This window comes from Corvus cornix, chromosome 6 (assembly GCF_000738735.6).
Source record: "Corvus cornix cornix isolate S_Up_H32 chromosome 6, ASM73873v5, whole genome shotgun sequence".
Taxonomy (NCBI): domain Eukaryota; kingdom Metazoa; phylum Chordata; class Aves; order Passeriformes; family Corvidae; genus Corvus; species Corvus cornix.
The window spans coordinates 8,346,370-8,362,428 of NC_046336.1; the positions used below are offsets into that span (position 1 = coordinate 8,346,370).

General features: G+C 37.7%; 1 protein-coding gene across 1 annotated transcript in view; it reads left to right on the plus strand.

Annotated features, from left to right (window-relative positions):
- The window catches only part of LOC104695204 (nebulin related anchoring protein), a 47,825-nt gene that overhangs the window by 17,600 nt on the left and 14,166 nt on the right, over positions 1-16,059 (plus strand). Inside the window, exons 15-28 of the mRNA XM_019293956.3 lie at positions 775-873; positions 1,382-1,486; positions 3,063-3,170; positions 4,000-4,101; positions 4,620-4,817; positions 5,039-5,143; positions 7,427-7,525; positions 8,548-8,652; positions 9,105-9,212; positions 9,834-10,145; positions 11,235-11,339; positions 13,394-13,492; positions 15,321-15,425; positions 15,816-15,923. Of these exons, the coding sequence (XP_019149501.3) occupies positions 775-873; positions 1,382-1,486; positions 3,063-3,170; positions 4,000-4,101; positions 4,620-4,817; positions 5,039-5,143; positions 7,427-7,525; positions 8,548-8,652; positions 9,105-9,212; positions 9,834-10,145; positions 11,235-11,339; positions 13,394-13,492; positions 15,321-15,425; positions 15,816-15,923 (1,758 nt within the window). The remainder of the gene's footprint in view (positions 1-774; positions 874-1,381; positions 1,487-3,062; positions 3,171-3,999; positions 4,102-4,619; positions 4,818-5,038; positions 5,144-7,426; positions 7,526-8,547; positions 8,653-9,104; positions 9,213-9,833; positions 10,146-11,234; positions 11,340-13,393; positions 13,493-15,320; positions 15,426-15,815; positions 15,924-16,059) is intronic.

A 16,059-nucleotide genomic window follows, 5' to 3' on the forward strand; every position in this document is an offset into this window, starting at 1 on the left:
TAATTTTTTTCTGTAGCATAGCAATGAGTTCTTTTGCAGCAACAGGTTTGAAAGGAAGCTTCACTATAATTTTTTTTATCATGCATAGTCTGTGGCTTTAACATATTTATTTTATAACTTTTTGTTGTTACTACCACATTAATGTGTTAGTAATTTAGTGGGCTCCAGTCCTCTTGATGGCTGACATTAAAATTACTTTTTTTTGTACTGTAAGTACATATTTTTCTTTTTTCATCATCCACACAAAACTGTGACCACACAGGGAAATTCTGTGGTTAATTATTACATTAAAACTCAGTAAAGACAAAGCATAAGAGAGTTCATTTGCTTTATGCAGTGTTACACTGGACAGACCTCTTCATAGACAGTTACCAAGTTCCTTGTCTGATAAAGATAAGAAAGGACGAGGTGATGGTTAAGAATATCAATTTTATACCAACTATTTGGGGGATTTTATAGCAATGTTTTGCAGCTGATACTGCATCTTTTTAAGAATTTGTGTGTTTGACAGGAAGGGGTTATACATTAAGCCATTTTCAGAGTGGGATGAAAACTGTGACCTCAGACAAGGAAGTTTTGAGAGCATTAACTCAGATTTCATCCAAGAGATCCTGGCATTTTTCCTGAGCTCAATTTATTATGGTTTAAGCAATGCTTTATCCAGAGTATTAGCTAACAAACTTTGTCTATTCAATCTGTCCTTTTCTGGTCTGACCATTTCTTCCTTTACTAAATTTTTTTTGGTTGTTGTTTTTTAATTTTATCTTAAATTAGGTAAACTACAGGCAAAGCATAGACAAGCTGAAGTACAGCTCTGTTGCCAGCACTCCACAAATTGCTCAAGCCAAAATAAATGCGCAGCAGCTCAGCGATGTAAGTTCTGCCAACATTAGGCACTGTTGTTTATTGGAATTATGAGATTATTTCATTTCATAGCATTGGTAGCCTTAAGTGTTTTTATTCTTGGTGGTTCTTTAGCAGATTTATAGTCAAAACAAGAATATATATTAAATGAAATCACTTTCAAAAATGTGGCAAGCATGCCAGTAGAGCTAATATTTAACTCCACTTTTAAGATTTGTATCAGTGTGCTTTGTTAGGAATTTATCTTCTGTGTATTTAAGGAAAGTTTTTTAATTATATCTTTTGTACTCAATCAGTAGCTTTTCTATGAGTAGAATAAATTTCTCTTTCCTAGTACCTAAGTAAAAGTTATAATTGCCTTATTGCCTTCATATTTACATCAGCCATATCTATGAGTGGATCTATAATGTATGGCACCAATAACCTGAAATTTAACAGCAAGCAATCAGTCTAGTGGTTATACTTTAATTAAGTTAAAAATAACTGAGTGTCTTGCTGACTTTTTCAATATATGCAGTTGAACTACCGAGCCCAGTATGAGAAGACAAAAACAAATTACACTCTACCTCAGGATGTACCTCAGTTAGTGAAAGCAAAAGCCAATGCTGAGTTGTACAGCGAGGTAAGTCAAGCCTTGTGGAAATGCTAGCATTCATGGTGCTGTTAATAGATAGAAATTAATATAAAGATGATGACACTCTTTCTGGAGGAACTTACCATTTATCATTTGGCTTTGTACTAAACAGCATGAAATATGGTGCCCAGAATAGACAGAGATCCAATTTCAAGGACAGTGAAACCTCTAGACTTCTTTTTTCCAAGACATTTTCAGATGATCTGAATTTCTTTAAATAAGTAAATCAGTATTAACTTCACAAAACTAGCTGCTTCTGAGGTGATATTTTTATGAAGAACCAACATTTGCACAGTTCTAGCAATCAAAGTCCGCTGAAGTCAATGGAAAGAAACAGTGAATTCAGCAAACTTGGATCAAGCACACTGTTGCTCCATTCATACTTCCTGACAATATATAGTGATTCACTTAGAGTCTTGTGTGTTAAAATCAAATGGTTGCAGGAAAAGTTGAATTTCTATTTAATTTTTAAAGTATTTTTCAGGCCTCCATTGTCATAGATAGTTTTGGAGAGAAAAAAGCCCAAGACAAATAAGTGCAAAATGAGAAAAAACCGTTCAGATATTACTGGTGTGACTTTTATTTTTTAACCAGTTTCATGATTTTTCATGGTTCTGAGTTGGCATTACTGCAAGTTTTTTGCATCTTGTGTTCTTCCCCTAAGTTTTTTTGGAGTTGTTTTGGTGCAGTGTTGTGGAGGAACATTCTTTGTGACTGTACTGGGTTGGGATGCATGCTCATTGTTAGATACTGGTAAAATACAGACATGCAAAAGCCAGATCCAGAAACTGGGGCTTCCTGAAAACCTTCTGCCTTCATTAGGTGCACGCATAACATGAATGAAGCCATACTTGACCTTGCTTTAATGGAATTTCAAGTGGAATCTTGAAAAAGAACTTAAAAAACTATTACTTTAAGTTCCACTAACTTTCAAAAGTTAAGGATGTGATTCTCCTGCATTTCATCTGTGTTTGTGAGATAGTGTGGCTCACGAGTGTGCTTTTGAAGACAATCTGACCATAAGGGCTGCTTCACTGACCTGTGCTTCACGTTGTGGGGTGGTCTCAGAGCACACGAGCTGGATTCCTTTTGAATGCCCTCCAACAGCTCATGTAAACAACTGCAGCTTCAAATTCAGTGCATGGGACTTGACTGGTTGTAGTTTGGGGGTGGGAAAGAAAAATTCTGAGATGAGTGGTGTGATGTCTGTTTCTTAGCTAGCTGGTCTGCCTATAGATCAGCTCCTATAGATCTCTACTATTTGCGTAAGTAGACATAACCAGAGGCACTTTTGAAAAACCCTCCCTCCTCCATATCAGTCTGAAAATGAGAGTTATTAGTGGTTGTTCTGGGACATTAAGTGCCTGCGAACTCCAAGAATAAAATTTTGACTCAATCCTAGACAATTAATTAGCTCAAAATTACAATGAACTGTGACTTAAGAAGGTCCCAGTTTGTGGACTGAGCATATTTATACTTCTGTTTTTCTCTGAGCCATTTCCATGTTTGTTTGAAAATCCTGTGTTTATGTGTCTGTGACATGTTGTTGTCTTTCCTTTCTCAGATTAAGTACAAAGAAGGCTGGGAGAAGAGTAAGGGCCAGGGCTTTGAAATGAAACTTGATTCTCTGCCTTTACTTGCTGCCAAAGCATCAAGAGATCTTGCCAGTGATGTATGTGACATTTAGTTACCTGGGAATTATTCTTTATATAAGTAGCTGTAGCACAGGGAAATAAAGCTTAGTTCTCTTCATCTGGATTTTTAATCCAGATGCATTTGGCTGTCCATCTTTCTCAATGGCTAATGAACAGTTGGAAAATTTCTCAGATTCTGCTGTGAAATTTCACTCTTCAAAAAAAATTTTTTTTAAATCATTTGTACAGAGCGAAGCAAAATTTTCACAATAAACCCATAGTGAAATTCAGTGTTTTGAATTGTTTATAGCCTCAAAAATAGTGTTATCATCTACTACAAAGGGAATTCTTATTTCTTTAGTCTGCTTCCTTAACATAAACACATGTATATAAAAAAATTGCAAACAAAATCTTTCTAAACAACTTATATCAAGATTTTTAACCTGTGGAGAGGCAGAAAAGGGAGACACTTTTTCTGCAGCTGGAAAGTGTTCAGCAGTGGTGGGGATTCTGAAATCCCACCTCATTAAGAAAATCAAATCTTGAATTCCTTGCTTGGATTGATTTCTTATCTTTGCCTCTAAGAATGAGATAATTTAGCTAATCAGAAGAATTAAAGTTTATAAGCATATTCACCTCAGAGGGATGAGCCTTAAGGAATGAGGTTAGAGACCTCATAAATGAGACTGACCTTGCATCTTTGGAATTTCTGAGAAAATCTGGGAAATTTGAAGTGACAATGAGAGAATCAGACTAAGCTCTTCTAAATTTTGACTATCCAAATCACCAGTGAAAAACTTATTGCTTATCTCATGGGTAATTGGAAATATTCTTAGATTTACGTCTTTTTTGGGTTTTTTTGGACAGATTAAATATAAAGAAGAATACGAAAAAACAAAAGGAAAAGCAACTGCAACCAAGGATTCAAGACTTTTGCACTCTCTGAAGGTGGCCAAGATGAGTAGTGAGGTAGATTATTTCTCTTACTCAAAAGACGTTTTTCATAATTAGAAAACTTTCAGCAACACTATGCAATCTACCACTGTTACTGCTCTCACTGTAAGAGATTCTTGGAGGCATTTAACAAAATTGGTTTTCCTTCCTCCATCTGTTAATCTGCAATGGTTGCACAGCAGGGGATTTTGGGCAATGGTGTCCTTATTTTGGGGCAGGGAAATAACATCCTATTAAAACCTCAGTATGAATAAAATATCATCATATTAAAACCTCAATATAAAAACTTCTACACAGAACTTTCAAGTCTGTAAAGGTATGTTTAAAAGTAAGGTGCACTGTAATAGAGAAAATGTCTCTAGAATCTGGAAAATTTAGCCTGGCATCTGTTTTGCCCTTTATAGGGCCTGATTTCTACGTGTGTTTGGAGTTTTTTTGCCTAATCTACATAAGGACCCAAACAAGAGGGGTGATTTAAAATAGCTTTGCAATATCTGATACAGACAGTCTGTTTTCATTGCTTCTCTTTCTAGATTGCCTACAAAAAAGGGTTTGAGGAGAGCAAGGCCCATTTCCATCTGCCCATGGATATGATAAACCTGAGGCACGCTAAGAAGGCTCAGGCGCTTGCCAGTGACTTGGATTATAGAACGAGACTCCATGAGTACACTGTGCTTCCAGAAGATATGAGGACCAAGTGGGCAAAGAAGGCCTATGATCTCCAGAGTGATGTAAGATGATGTACACCCAGCTTAACTGTTAAAAACAGTATAAGTGATTATAGACTTTTTCCATTTGATCTTAATTCTCATTTCATATCAGCACTGTCTGATTGTACTATGGCTTTTTAAAATGTCTTTGCAGTGACTTTGAAACTGGAGAGGGTGCACATGTTACTTGCAAACATTATACTTGTGTTCCCTGTGCCAATAAATGTAATTTTCCTCTGCAGCTCCAATATAGGGCAGATCTGACATGGATGAAAGGAGCTGGATGTATCACAGAAGGAAGTCTTAATATACAACAAGCCAAAAAGGCAGGAGATTTAGTCAGTGAGGTAAGCAAAGTGCTCAGGCATCTGCATGTTGTTTGTTCAAAGCTTTATGCACACTTATTCCATTACATTATGTGGAATAGGTAAGGAATTCCTAACAAGGAATATCTGAGAAATGGAAAAACCGATGGAAATAATTTAGTTATTCAATAGTTTAGAAGATCCTGGGTTAGAGATTAAAATTATTTTATATAATTATCAAAATAATCTGTGAGGTAGAAATCCTCATAGTTGTGCTTCCACCTCTTTTCATTCACCTGCCCATTTTGCAGAGCAGCATTGAATTTCCATTGAGTTTCTTGTGCTACGTGAAGCACAGAGAGGCTTTAAGGAGCAGTATTGAAAAATTAGATATTTGTTAGCCATGTTTGAAAATTTCCTTGCTCCTTGGCAAGTAGGGGCTGTGACTTTACTGTCAGCTTCAGCTTTTCCTGCTTTTCTTTGCTTTTGCTTTATTAATTCGTGGCTTTGCACTGCCAATAAGCTGATGGAAGTAAACTTCCTCAGCTTCTCAGCTATGGTTGAGCAGGCTCACTACTGCTAGGAAAACTAGAGAACAGTGAGAAGAATAAATTAGGGGAAGTTTGACGGGAAGGATAAAATCCCACTTAGTTCTGGAAGGAAGAACAGAAGCCAGCTAGTTACTGGTGATCACACTCTGGCACCTTGGGTATTTGACATCCTCTCACTACTCCTACAAGGGGAAAAAGTACGTCTTAGAAACAAAAGAAGAGCAGCTACCTCAGATCTGGTGTCTTGCTAGGGATAGACTGACATCTGCTTCTGGTATGTGCTGTAGTAATAATCACTTCCACAAATATTTAATCCATAATGATCTGCCTTTGCATTCCAGTGCTGTGCAAGGCCACGAGATGGCTGACAGTCACTTAAACTGGAGACTGGTGGATATTATTTTAGAGATCTCTGTTGCCATACAAAGCCTGGCGTTTTGTCATTTCTTTGCAGGATGTCACTACATTGTGTTCCATGCAATGTGACAAAACATGCTGTTTTTAATCTGCCTCCCTCCCTTCCAGGTTTCTAAAATAAAGCGATGAGCACCTCTTTGAAGTGCTGCATGCTTTTTTAACTTCTGTTTTGTGTTCCCCTAGCAGAGACACAGTGTAAACTGATCTGTTCACCCATCAGTTCAAACAGAAGAATTTCTCTCCTGAAATGCCAGATTATGAAAAAAAAAGCATTTACACCCTTTCTAGGTGGAATGCCCCACTTCATGACTGAACTGGTAGAATAAGAATTCAATTAACATATACTAGAAGTGTTTGCTTGGTCTCCCCTGTTACACTGTGGTCTTGAAACAGAGTCCCACATTTCCTTGCACTATCATCTCAAAGAAAGAAAGTATGCTTAGCTCGCTCTCAAATGAGTGGTGCAAAAGGCTGAGGCAAAGACATTAATTTGAAACAGGCCTGTTCTGAAGCCTGATGAAGTCAGTTAAAGTTTTGCATTCACTTCAGTGTGTTCCAGATGTAAAACAAAAAGTAAAATGGAATGAAACTATGGACAGTCTTATTTATCAAACTAAAAATATTACTCTCTATGCACATTTGTCTGTTCAAATGGATTTTATATAAGTACTGGCACCAGAAGATGAAAAATATTGTTCATTTTTTTCTATATCTGAGACTTTAGCCTTTTGGAGGCCTGTCACAGCTGTTCATCCTAGAAAGGCTTGACTGCGGTGTCTGTGCTGAGCTCTACTTTGAAAAGAGGAAGATTTTGAGAGGAAGGGGAAGATTTTGGATTCAAGTTACTTCCAGGACTCTGAAATTGCTCACTCTAATTTAATTATAATCTTAATAATTTAAAAATATCTCAGTAACATGCATTCAGTGATTTGAACCACCCATGCATATGCTTGAATAGTCTCTTATAAGGAAATGAGATAGTAACACTGACTGTGTGGCTTATCAGCTCTCTTGGGTCCTGACTTAAGTCATACCCAGGTTGTGAACACCACTCACTGGCTGGTGTGCAACCTTGGTCCTGTAAGACATGTAGATAGTACATCTGGCACCAAAGATATCCATGCCTGCAGTGTCAGCAACAGTGCCCTTGGCACACACTTGCACTGCCCTCCTCTCCTCAAAATACCAGCAGTGGGTAGTACTTGGAAGGTTATTTTATTGACACCTGTGCTAAAACTGTCTTGGGAATTTACGGGGCACTTTTGGCTCTATCAGTTGTTTTTTTACAAACTGATGCATTTTGGGGGAGGGCAAGTACTGTAGAAAATTTTGTATAACTTGGTTTAATTTGCTGTAGACAAAGTACAGGCAGAAGGCTGATGCTCTGAAGTTCACCAGTGTGGCTGACAGTTCTCAGATCAAGCATGCCAAGAAAAGCCAGGAACTTCAAAGTGATGTGAGTCCTTGACTGAATTTGTCTCTTTGCAAGTAGCTTAGGCATAGTGTGGTCATTCCTGACATATGTACACCAGTGTGATGGTGAGGGAGCCCCCAGTCATGAAACCTTTCAATATATAAAGTTTCTTCAGATCCATTCTAAGGGGGTTTATTTGTTTATTTGATTAGTTCTGTCCTTGAATTCTTTGAACTAGAACAACAGCAACAAAAATCAAGCACCACTGAGAATGGGCTCCTGACTCCTGTTACTTCTCTGTTGTGTGCTGAAATCAGAATAGTAACCATAGATTTAGAGCTTTATAGGAGGGACTTCCTTTTCTATGGGATGTAAGAAATGTAACAGTCTGTGAAATGGGGCATATTTTCATAGTTTTTCAACAGCTCCTCCAAGAACTTCAAGGGCTAAAACAGAGCAGTTAATTTCTCTGCTGTTGTAGCCCTGGGATATAAAATGGGGGTGATTGCTACTTGGATCATAAAAGGCCCTTGATGTTTTCAGTCAAAGCTGGAATGTTAGTCCTCACTGGAGTATTGTGTCAGCTGTTACATCTAGGTCACAAGTGTTGTCTGCAGATTCAATTGCTTGGTGTTCTTCATTTCATGCCTAGAATTCTCTGTTTCTATGTCTTATTAAAAACTTCCATTCTATCCAAGAAGTAGCAACAGTTTAACATTGGGTGAAATATGTTCTTGCATGCATTCTGTATAGAGTATGAATTGCTGTCAGCTTTATAGCTAGCTAAGTAGCTAACTTTGGGAAAGAGAATTAAAGTATCCTAATATGTGTGTTGCTTCACAGCTTCCTTGAAATTTAACTGTAACTAGTTTGGTCAACCTGACTCTGTAGGTCAGTTTTTAAATCCATATTTAACAAAAAAAAATTCAAGATGCTAAAGAAAACCTCTCCAAAAAAGTTAACCCTAACAAATCCTTGAATATTTGGGTGTTTTAACCAGTACTCCTTCAACATTAAATGTGGACTACTGCTTTTATTGACCATGCTTTGCTTCCTGTGGACAGGTTGCCTACAGGTCAGGGAAAGAGCAATTTCTTCATCAGTACACCATCAGCAAAGATGACCCTGTCTTCATGCTGGCCAAAGCAAATGCTGCCAATATCAGTGAGGTACTGTGTGATTCCCTCACTCCTGTGGATAGTTACAGCTGCTGTGAAATATTTGTTCTGTAGGTAACAGTTATGTTCTTTCTCTGAGAAGGTCCTCATGTTTTAGGTGTAAAAACTTGAAATTTAATTACATGCTCCTAATAAACAGTAGTCACATCTGCTGTTCTGAAGACTTGCCACTTTTAGAGTTTGAAGCTGTGCGTTTTTCACATGCTTCCAGGTGAGTGACACACTGGCAGTTTCACTGGAACCAGTGAGATATTGGGGTTGCAGTAACCACAGTATCCACAGTTACAGGATGTGAGGGAAGACACCAGGATCTGATCCGTAGCCATGTGGTTTCTGGGCAGAGAGTGTAGGAGGGATTCATTACTTGAGTTTTCACTGTGACTATAGAACAAATAGAGTGGATTGATAGTAATAAAGAAATTGTGGTGTTGTCATCTCTTTAGAAACTCTACAGGAGTAGCTGGGAGAAGCAGAAGGAAAAAGGATTTGTGCTTCATCTGGATGCTTTGTCATTCTTGACAGCTAAGGCAAAGAGGGATCTGGCAAGTGATGTGAGTATGGACTCCATCAGCCTTCTTTATTCTTTGGACAGCTGACAGTCCAGGCTGCTGCTAGTGTTGGGGATGTGTCACATATGTCTCAGTGCCCTGAGCCACCCTCACTCGATTCATGCTAGGGAGCGATGGAGGACTTGTCTGGGTGATTGGCATTCTGTAATTAGTCAGAAGGTTTGCTCTGAGCAATTCAGAGCTTTTCTCCGCATGCTAGCTGTGTTTTCCTATTCTCATTTTGACCCGAGGGTGAATTCTAGAACTCAAAATGAAGTGGAAATCTCCTGCAAAACATCATAACTCAATACATCTATGTCTGGCCAGAAAATTCCTGAAAGAACCTTCTGACCTCAGTGCTTGAAAAATGTTGTTTTTCCTAGAGAGAACCAAAAAGAAAGTATTTCTTGTAGGTTTTGGTGAACATATTATTGTCAAGAAAGGGCTTATTCTTTATAAACACTAAATTCTAAGACATTCCATTTCTCTTTTGCAAATGATCTTCTTGCTTGTATCGAGGACCCAGCATGTCACAACACTGACAGACCATTGCTTTACTACTAGTAGAGCTGTCAGTTTGGCAGCTTAGATCATTTACTCTTGGTCTATTTGTTTTCTTCACAGGTTAAATATAAGGAAGGTTATGAGAAGATGAAGGGTAAGCTCATTGGAGTAAAAGCTGTGGAGGAAGATTCGCAGATGGCTCATTCCCTGCAAATGTCAAAGCTGCAGAGTGATCTGGAGTACAAGAAGGCCTTTGAGGGCACAAAGAGTCAGTTCCAGATCCCCATGGATATGGTTAACCTTGTCCATGCCAAAAAGGCTCAGAATTTGGCCACAGATATAGGATACAAGACATCTCTCCATCAGTACACAGCCCTGCCTACCGACAGGAAAGTGGCATGGGCCAAGTGGGCCTACGGATTGCAAAGTGATGTAAGTCCAGACCTTCATGTACATCCATACCCTTCCATCCAGCCCATTCTCAGCCCCACTTAGGGCTGACTTTCTTCAGACATTTATGCTTTTAATGCCATGACACCTTTATGCACCTAAGTTTTCCGCTATTTCAGTTTTTTCAGCTATTTCAGTGAATAGCTATTTTTCAGCTATTAAACAGTGAATATTAACACAGTAAATATTAACCACTTACTTCCTCAGGAGATATATTTCAGTTGTGCAGTGTTTTTGAGGAGAGTTATAACTCCGTTTATGAGCATGGCTTCTTCAAAGCCTACTTCAAATGTTAATAAAACTCTAGGATTCCTATATGATGTACATTTATTTTTGTTTCCTAATGTGCAGGGAGGTTAAATAATGTATGGTGATAAAATTGGAGATAAAATTCCATATGGAGACCACATGTTCAGCTGTAACCATCAGATGAACTGTCTGATACTGTAAACAGTTACTTTAAGTTAGACTTTCCATTCTGAGGTTTTAACTGAGAACTTTTCAAGGAGACTGAGGTAGAAATGTTTACAGGCCTTGTTGAGATATGGCTGCTGAAACATTTCTGGCACCTTTGAGAAACCTGACTTACAGTCAACATTTGAAATTCAGGTAGGAGAGATTTTGTGAGGAAAGTGAGAAGCACTCCTGTACTTTCCTCCTTAAAAGACACATGGAGAAACAAACAAAGCACAATGCTTTCTCTCCAGTAAAACAAAAGGGTATGGTCTGGGAAATGCTAAGTATCATTTTCTTATAATTGCAAGTCATGGATGATCTTTTAAAGAGTGCTCTATACAAATAAAAATGAAGTTAGAGAAAAACTGCAAACATCAGTGACGTGTAGACCACTTTTAAAAATTACCTTGCAAAGTATATTGCACAAGCACTGGTGAGTCCTCATTCTTCTGTTTCATTCTGTATTTTTTTGCTTTCCTTGCAAATATGCAATAGTGAATAAAACAAAAGCAGGCACTAATTTGACTTCATTGTTGTTCCTGAGATGTCTGAATCCTTTAATGGCATTTTAAGTGTATGAACACCAACAATAGGACTTTTTTTTTCCTTTGTCAGAACCGATACAGAGCGGATTTGAACTGGATGAAAGGAGCTGGATGGATAGCCACTGGGTCATTAAATGTGGAACAGGCTAAGAAGGCAGGAGAACTCATTAGTGAGGTGAGATTTCATGACAGCATGTAACAGAATTTGCTGCATAATGCGTGCAAAATGTCTGTATAAAATTAAAATAATTTCCACTCAAAGGGGAAAGAAAAAGGCATACCACATGAAAGCCCTCAAAACCAGGGATAGGACTGGTAATTAGAGGGAAACCAGATACCAAACACATACCAGTAGGAGTCCATATAGCCTTTGCAAAAACAAAGTAGGTGACAAATGATATTATGAATAATAATGGCAATCAAACAGTGCTCAATTGCTAACCACTAGCCTACCTTTTTAATGAAGAAAAACAGGAGAGATGATGAAAACGTGGAGTCATTTGACCCAGAACCTTCTTTTATAATAGATACACGTTTCCTTCTTGCTCATTTTTCATATACATTCATGGTAGCTATTGAAATTCATATAGATATCTCTGTCTGTAGCTATCTGTCAGTAGTTTTCATCCTTATTTCTCCCTATAACCAATATCACTTACAGGGGAAAGCATACTCTAGAATACTTTGTGCCTGTCCCACGAGGTCTTCAAATGAAGTTCTGGCAAAAATAGTTAAAAGGTTCATGGTATTCTGCTCCTCTTGTTTCAGAGAGAGTCCTACTGGCCAAATCTGTTGCTGTAAGAGATTGAATCCTGTGATTTTTCAAGAACTATGATGCAGGAATCATGTGTCCATTCATGCTGCAGGGTCTCAGAAAAATACAGTCATCCTTTCACAACTGATTGCTAATACCATTTTTTTCCCATGTAATTATCTATTGTGAAGAAGGATGATATTTTAGACACAATAAATGATATCTTCAGCTAGTGTCAAGCAAGGTAGTTTCATAAAAGCTGGTACAGTAACGCCATCTGGAATAGTAACTGTGGATGTGTATAGGTATTCCATTTGGTTGTTACAGTTGTGAAAACTGATGAGTAGAAATTTGACCTCCTAGGTTGTCCATCTCAACCTTTTTGTGAGTACTAAGCAATGTTAGGTTGATATGAGCCTTGTCCTTTCTTACACATACACGTGACTAGCCCTTCTAACACTGCTAAAAAACAATTGCCAGAATATAATTTCTAGCAATTTTATGCAGAGATGCTCTGGTCTACTCCACTTTGACTCCAAATCTGATCAAGACAAGGTATAAACCACTTTTGTCCCCAGTTAAAATTAGTATGATTACTCATTTTTAAGGTGTTACTTTCGGAACCCAAAACATTACTTACAAGCTTATAATACTTTTAAGTGCTTATGTGTTTTACTTTGGTATTTTTAGTCTTCAAAGGGTCAAAATGTTGCTTCAAATAAACTTCTTTTGGTCAGAGCTCAGTTTAAAAGAAAATGACAAGCCACGAGTTCATCTTGTGCATTTGGAAAATTTAGTATGTGCTATTTGGAGAAGTGATAAGGGTACTGATGGATTTAAGACAACTTCTGCAGGAAGGGAAGCTTTTAGTGACAGGGCCAGATGGAAAAAGTGTCATTTTTCCATTGAACTGCCCACACCTTATATATGTATATATAAGACCTCTCAGAAGTTACTATGGGTCCTTAACAACAAGTAAAATTAATGTCATATCTAGAAGATATGCCATAACGATTAGGTACAGTGTCAATGGTTGCACAGATTTGCTGCAGGTCTAAGGAGGTAACCTAAACCCCTTAACAATAAGTTAATTAATTGCCATTATTAACACACCACAATTGTATATAATTTCTTGCTTAAAGGACCTATAAGTTAAAAATACAGTCAATCATGCTCTATTTGAAGTAATATAAAAAAGATTTTAAAATCCGAAGTTCTGGAGTATTTAGGTAAGCAGAACCTGATTTTGAAATATTTTTCTTAAATTTAAATATTAATATTAATTGGCAAAAGGTTATTGTTAAATTGAAACAAATATTAATCTGAAAGTACCTAGGACATAAAGATGAGGAAAGAGGAATAATAATTATGTTCACAAATTCACTCTAATCTCCAGCAACCTATGATTTTTCTCTTTCAAATAGCATGAAAGAGCAGCACAAAATTCACAGCTTTGATCTTTTTCTGCTCAACAGAAGAAGTACCGTCAGCATCCATATGCTTTGAAGTTTACCAGTATTAAAGACACTCCTGAGATGATCCAGGCTAGAATTAGTTATAACCAGGCTGTGGATGTAAGTTATAATGTATATACATTATGATTATAAGAGTGGTATCCTCTTTGAACGACCTGATTGAAGCACTGGCTTTCTCTCTCTTTCTTTCTCTGAGATTATCCTTGGGAGCCATGAAACTTCTGTATTCTTGTGTGGTGCATCCCACAAAGAGCATGTTTCTAACTTGGATTGGGAAGCCATAGAGATCCCACCGAAGTGAATGGGATTTTCATACAGAAAGTGCTTTCTGTCCCATTTATTTTCAGAAGTAAAATTTAGGACTAAGACTGACTTTGACCTTTAAAAAATTTTGGCCTTTTGATATTCACTGAGGAAGAACACATTTGGAGTTCTTTCCCCCTTTCAAACATCTTTCAAATTTCAGTTTCTGCATGTTCTTTGGAAATAAAATGTAAGGCAGTATGACAAGGAAGAAAAAATAAATTATTTCAAGCTGTCATCCTGCTGAGAGAGAAATCCAGGAGGGGGAACCTTAAAGGGAAAAATTGAGGCTGTTTGGTGTTTAAACATGTTTATTTTTAATAGAAGAGCGATTTAAAAATATTGTAGACTTAACTGGGATAATACAGAAGTGAATAATAAGCAAAAGTCACTCAAAAAAGACAAGTTTCAAACATGAGAGGATGTTTTATGGTGAAAATAGAAATTTTTAAAGTGAAGGAGAAGATGAAAGACTTTGTGTAAAACACATGCTATTGTAATACTTTTGGTGTCTGTGCCTTTGGTTTAATTAATAAGATCCAAAAGGCTTACATCTCAGGCAGGATAAATATAAGTCATTTTGTTCCACTGAGCCACAGTCAAAATCAGTCTGGTGCTCTACTTCTTCACACATGGAGTGCTCATTAATTTTCCTCTTATGGAGCTGCAATACAAGTGGGCCCAGCTGCTAAAAAAAGTGTCAGATAGGTGGAATGGAGGGGTCTATTCTAATCTAGAGGGTCTTGAATGCTCCTGCAGAAATAATAGCTTGGGAAAGGCATGTCAGGTGCTCCAGACATGGGTCTTATCTAAGGCAAAAAGGCGTCTGTCTGCACCCATCTGAAAATTATGGTGTCAATGTAAGAAGAAAACTAGGCTAGGAAAGAAAAATATTTTAGAAGGAGAACTCTGCAGAGCCATTGCAGGGGAAGTTCCAGTTGCAGTTAACTGCATAGAACTCCTCTTACCTGTCTGCAGACACCTGAATGTTATCTGGTCCTGGGCCAGCCCTGTGCTCTTCCTCCAAGGGCTGATTCTAGAGGCACACACAGACACCCCTTTTATGATGGAATAAGTCACCCTCTGAGGTTTTTAAATCTTATCCCATTGACTATTGAGAACCCTCTTGCAACTAAGTCGGGAAATAAATTTGGAGTAATTGCACAGATAATTACCATCCCATTTATCTGCTAAAATTGAACACCTTTGGAGAGAGGTGTTTGGGGAACTTCAGCTCCCTGGATTTCTGTGGAATTTCAAAGTGTTGGTGGGCCACTCATTGCTGCACATCCTTAATGACTACTGTTTATTCTTCTTCCCTCCACTCACATATGTTAGAAGTTTTATCAAATTAATATTCAAATATCTGAATTTTCATATACATTGATTTACACACTCAAAACTTCAAGGAGCTCCTCTCTAGCATACTCTAGCTGATAAGTGTATCAGACTCCCAAAGCCTTTTGAATCCATTTTGACTGATACAATTACCTGTATTTATTAATGCCTCTGTTGCTTTTCTGTAGTGTTTGCTTTCCATAAACCTAATTGTTAATGTTTCTGTTTGAACTAATGATTGAACATGTAGTGAGTACTTGCTACTGAAATTCATCTCTGTTTGCAGAGGCTGTACAAGGAGCATGGAGAGAGTATAAAGCATCAGTATACACCAACGACAGATCTTCCTGAAATCCTTCAGGCCAAATTAAATGCTATGAATATCAGTGAGGTATAAACCTGGCCTTTAATATTTTAAAGGAAAGTGGAAATGTTGATAGTGCTTTGATGTTTGTCCTAAACAGGAAATCATACTAAATTTCTTTCCTTTCTCCAGTATATGATCATTCTATGGTCTAAATATTTCTGAAGTAATACAGGAAATCAAACTTCTTGTCCAAATTCACCTACATTAGAAAGATTAAGAATGAACAAACAAATAGTCTTTTATGATGTACATTTGTCTTGCGATAATTCCTGTTGTGCATTGATAGTTTCATTTGTGATTGACCTGTGCATTAGAATAGAATGAAACTCATGTGGTAACGTAGGAACTCAAAAATGCTGCAATGTCAACCCTCTGAACAGCAACTCTTCTTTATTTCTGTTCCATGTTTCCTAGACTCATTACAAAGAGTCCTGGAGAAGGATGAAGGATGGTGGCTATCAACTGAAACTGGATGCCATCCCCTTCCAGGCAGCAAAGGCTTCGGGTGAAATCATAAGTGATGTATGTGAACTTATGGCTGATATTGTCTAGTAGGACATACAGGCTGTATCTGCCCTGCTGAGGGACTCTTGATGGAAGCAGCATGTCCAGCCAGCTCCACACCTGGGAGACATTTGGCCTCGGACTAGTTAGTGGT